Consider the following 5,287-nt stretch of genomic DNA (forward strand, 5'->3'; position numbering starts at 1 on the left):
GTTTCAGGTTTAGCATCATTCCTTTCAAAGAACACCCAGGACTGATCTCCTTTAGAATGGATTGGTTGGATCTCCTTGCAGTCCATGGGACTCTCAAGAGTCTTCTCCAACACCACAGTTCAAAAGCATCAATTCTTTGGTGCTCAGCTTTCTTCACAGTCCAACTCTCACATCCATACATGACTACTGGAAAAACCATAGCCTTGACTAGACGGACCTTTGTTGGCAAAGTAGTGTCTCTGCTCTTTAATATGCTATCTAGGTTGGTCATAACTTTCCTTCCAAGGCTACAGTTCAGGGGGTCGCAAAGAGTTGGGCATGATTGAGCCACTAAGCACAAGCACATAACACCAAGAGACTAGCACATGCCAGGTTTTTTTTCATCTTTGTTGAATGAAGGAGTGAATGACAGCCAAAATCCTGTTTCACAACAAGAACCCAACTAAGAACAATAGTTGTCTGTCAGTGAATAGGACTACTTTTTAAAGCCATGAATTTTCCTCAGCCAGAAATTGTTTAAGTAGAAAGAGGATGATTATTATAGATGTCATGGTAAAGATACCTGCATTGATGAGAGATTGGGACATGTGTTCTCTGGGGACTATTCCATCTCTAAGAATCTCTGATTCTTGGAAGTAGTTTTTAGGAAATACAAATTTTTGCTTCTTTTCTATAGCATCTATGTGTCTAGTTTACAAAAATGGTGAATGTTCTCATTTTATTGTATTAGTTATAATTTAAAAACTTCAAGCATTAATCAACTGTTAGTGTAATATAACATAGTATCTAAACCAGTAGATTAAAAATAAGTCAGAGTCATAACTACTGACTTAGAGGAAAACAATAAAAAAATGAGTATTAGGCCATTAAAAATAAAGATAACTGAAATCTGTCAGCTCCAATATTTGATGAATGTAAAGAGTATTAATAAACACCAAAAAGTTTAGACAGAGTATATTTGTGTATGTTTGCAAGACTTATTTATGCTATTAATAAAGCCTCAATTACTGGTTTGTTCCTAATTTTTGTGTTTGTGTTTTCAGATCTTGATGAATAAAATAAAGCAGACATAATCATCTCTGGAGAGATTATTTATAGCCTGGTGTTTTAAATGATTTATATTTAAAATAGTAGTAAAAATGGAAAAAGAAAAAGTAAATGATGAAAAACCAGACCCAGAGAACTCCTTGGACTTTTCTGAACACTTCAACCAACTTGAACTGTTGGAAACACATGGACACCTTATTCCCACTGGTACCCAAAGTCTCTGGATAGGGAATTCTGATGACGATGAAGAGCAAGATGAAAAAACTGAAGAGTGGTATCAACTGCAAGAAAAAAAAATGGAAAAAGATCCAAGCAAATTGCTTCTTTGGGCTGCTGAAAAAAATCGGGTAAAAAAAAAAAAGAAAAGAATGGTTAGAAAAGAAACCTTAGTTTAGTCGAAAAACTACTAGATTGGAAGCCAGAGGACCTGTCCCTGAAGCTTACTTTTTCCTCAGACCAAACTGAAAAAAAATCACTTCATGAAAGCAGGTGTCTGAGGTTATTTTAGTTAGAAGGAATTGAGCTTCTTAATCTCTAGATTTCCTTTTTAGCATTGTTTTCTACTGATAAAAGTTTATGTTTTAAAGTTTTATACACACACACACAAAAAAAGTTTTATACATCATGCATATTGGTGTGATAATCCTACTACTGAAAGATCAGAACATAATGTCCCCTTATTATGTTTTCTTCGCAAATGAAACATAACATATCAAACATGATTCTAGCCTGTATTTTTCATCTAACTGTAGCTTTAGTGCAGTAAGCCTTAATTGGACTAGGAGTAAACGTATGGATTGGTTTTCAGAGAATCACGTTCATAAAATTAAGTTTATGAGGGAAAAAAAAGCCAAAAGAATTTATAATTAACACTGACTTGTTCATTGTTAAATCGGTTGTCCTCCTCCCCACAAGAAATCTTAAGTTTATTTTACAGTCATCTACTAACAAGGAAGTTTTCATTTAACTTAATTAAATCTAACACCACTAGACTGTTTCATGTTGTTTACTGTTTTGTTTCATGCTGGGTTTGTGAAAGATCTCCTGTTTTATTCTCAGCTGACCACAGTGCAGAGACTGCTTTCAGAAAGGGCTACCCACGTGAACACTCAAGATGAAGACAAGTACACACCGCTCCACCGAGCAGCCTACAATGGACACTTAGACGTGGTCCGGGAGCTGATTGCACACGGGGCGGATGTCCATGCGGTGACCGTGGATGGCTGGACACCCCTGCACAGTGCCTGTAAGTGGAATAATGCCAGAGTGGCTTCTTTCTTACTGCAGCATGATGCAGATGTCAACGCCCAAACGAAAGGCCTCCTGACCCCCCTACACCTTGCTGCTGGGAACAGAGACAGCAAAGACACCCTAGAGCTCCTCCTGATGAACCGCTACATCAAGCCAGGTCTGAAGAACAGCCTGGAGGAAACAGCATTTGACATCGCCAGGAGGACCGGTATCTATCACTACCTCTTTGAAATTGTGGAAGGCTGCACAAATTGTTCACCTCAGTCTTAATAACGGTTCTAATAATTTTCTTAAGTTTCTAAGTCTGAGTGCCTGCTTTGTGTGAGATGTGAAATATCCCCATTGTACAAAGTTGACATCAAAAGTCTTAGGACAGTAATTCAGTGGTACTCACGATACTATCCCTCCAAGTGAATTGCCTGACCTTGATGTCAAAATGTATTTGAAAGTTGTTTGGATTTATATTTAATGATTTCCATGACGTTTGTGATTTTTACCAAATCATTTTAACTTGTCTATATTGAAAAACTTGTCAGAGGTTGTACAGAAAACTAATGATATTTTTGGTGCTGATCCAAGAGAAATGTATTTTTACATTTACAATATCCCCCATCCTAGAGCTTTGTGGAGTATTTAGTATATCAACATGTATTTTTATAAGGTCAAGTAACTCAGAATTTTATTTAAAAATCTTAAATATACTGGTGCAGTTCAGCTGTCTTCTCTGCATCACCATAGCCATTTGCTTTCACTGTAAACCGTAAGAATGAACATATTAGTGACTTGAATCTTCATAAGTTTAAAAAAAATTGAGAAACCTAGATCTTTGTTTTTTATTAATAGAACCATAGATGTTTAATCTACGAATGTTATATACTGCCTCTCCTTCCACAATCCACACAATCCTGTGGACCCTCCTACCTCACCCACCCTGGTCAACCTACATAATCCTTATTCTCCTGGTGAGTCATCACAACCCTTAAGACATGCGCACAACTATACCTTGGTCCAGGTGATCATAGCCTATTTGCCATCCAGCTAGTTTTACCTGTCTGGTCCTGCTGAGCCAGGCCCTGCTCACCTCATCTTCCAGGGTCACAGGAAGGGTTCTTTTCCAGGATCCTCATTTTATAGAAGCCACACAAAGTCAAAGTGACAAGGGAAAAGGAATTCTAAGATGATTATACTGGGGCAAGAACTGCAAAGTGGCTCAGGCATTTTATAAAAGCCACGTTGTAGATAACAACAAAAGCGTAAGTATAAATATTCTAAAAAAAATAAATAAAGGTTTTAAACAACCAAGAAAAAGCGTAAATAATTCTTATACCTGTGTGTATCTTATCTATCCGGCATACATTTGTTTAGCTTTGACTCTGTCCATCTCTCCAGCAGCAGCTTCCTGTTCCTTTACCCTTCTGTGACTAAAACAAGAGTTATCTCTCAACTTCTCAGCACCAGAACTGACACACTGGGGAAAGGGAGCTGAACTAATGGGCCTTTTCTTTGGTTATATGTGTGTATGTGTGTATATAAACATATATATATGTATATATAGTTTTTTATTTTCTTTTTTTCTTTTTGGCTGTTCTGCGAGGCTTGCAGGATCTTAGTTCCCCAAGCAGGGATTGATCCTGCATCCTTGGCAGTGAAAGCTCAGAATCCTAACCACTAGACCACCAGGGAATTCCCTCTATGGTTATATTTTTTTTAATGTCCACCAAAGTATTTGTCTCTTTTGACCCAGTCCATGTGACCCAATTACCTTAAACTAAGTAACAACGTTATTTAATCAAATATATGTGGCAGTTTTTAGGTTAAAAGAAGATTGGATCATCTCAGAAAATTTAAAGATGACATATGAACTGAATCATTGTGACAGTGATTTTAACACTTAGGAGAGCTTTGGTTATTTTGTGATCTCTGGCTAGGACATAACTCTATTTCAGGGTATCAATACCTTTGATATAAGGGTTTTGGCGATAAGTGAGAGGTTTATTTCTGTTTAATCTGACCTAATGTAGTGATGCCAAATGACAAGGTATAGCTGATAGAAATGACAGTAGAATAAGACCCCAACTACCCCCATTAGACGGAATGAAGCAGGACAAAGACTAATAGAGTTTTGCCGAGAAAATGCACTGGTCATAACAAACACCCTCTTCCAACAACACAAGAGAAGATTCTATACATGGACATCACCAGATGATCAACACCAAAATCAGATTGATTATATTTGCAGCCAAAGATGGAGAAGCTCTATACAGTCAGCAAAAACAAGACCATGAGCTGACTGTGGCTCAGATCATGAACTCCTTATTGCCAAATTCAGACTTAAATTGAAGAAAGTAGGGAAAACCACTAGAAAATTCAGGTATGACCTAAATCAAATCCATTATGATTATACAGTGGAAGTGAGAAATAGATTTAAGGGCCTAGATCTGATGGATAGAGTGCCTGATGAACTATGGAATGAGGTTCATGACATTCTACAGGAGAGAGGGATCAAGACCATCCCCATGGAAAAGAAATGCATAAAAGTAAAATGGCTGTCTGAGGAGGCCTTACAAATAGCTGTGAAAAGAAGCAAAAATCAAAGGAGAAAAGGGAAGATATAAGCATCTGAATGCAGAGTTCCAAAGAATAGCAAAAAGAGATAAGAAAGCCTTCTTCAGCAATCAATGCAAAAAAAAAAAAAAAAAAAAATAGAGGAAAACAACAGAATGGGAAAGACTAGAGATCTCTTCAAGAAAATTAGAGATACCAAGGGAAAATTTCATGCAAAGATGGGCTCGATAAAGGACAGTAATGGTATGGACCTAACAGAAGCAGAAGATATTAAGAAGAGATGGCAAGAATACACAGAAGAACTGTACAAAAAAGATCTCACGACCCAGATAATCACGATGGTGTGATCACTCACCTAGAGCCAGACATCCTGGAGTGTGAAGTCAAGTGGGCCTTACTACAAACAAAGCTAGTGGAGGTGATG

General features: G+C 37.4%; 1 protein-coding gene across 2 annotated transcripts in view; it reads left to right on the forward strand.

Moving 5' to 3' along the window:
- The window catches only part of ANKRD49 (ankyrin repeat domain 49), an 18,014-nt gene extending 14,168 nt beyond the window's left edge, over positions 1-3,846 (forward strand). For both annotated transcript variants that reach the window (XM_010855146.1, XM_010855147.1), the window contains exons 2-3: positions 1,044-1,394; positions 2,107-3,846. In XM_010855146.1, the coding sequence (XP_010853448.1) occupies positions 1,140-1,394; positions 2,107-2,568 (717 nt within the window). In that variant the 5' untranslated portion in view covers positions 1,044-1,139 and the 3' untranslated portion in view covers positions 2,569-3,846. The remainder of the gene's footprint in view (positions 1-1,043; positions 1,395-2,106) is intronic.
- The last annotated feature ends 1,441 nt before the right edge of the window (positions 3,847-5,287 follow it).

Source organism: Bison bison, unplaced genomic scaffold, assembly GCF_000754665.1.
Source record: "Bison bison bison isolate TAMUID 2011002044 unplaced genomic scaffold, Bison_UMD1.0 scf7180017864355, whole genome shotgun sequence".
NCBI lineage: Eukaryota > Metazoa > Chordata > Mammalia > Artiodactyla > Bovidae > Bison > Bison bison.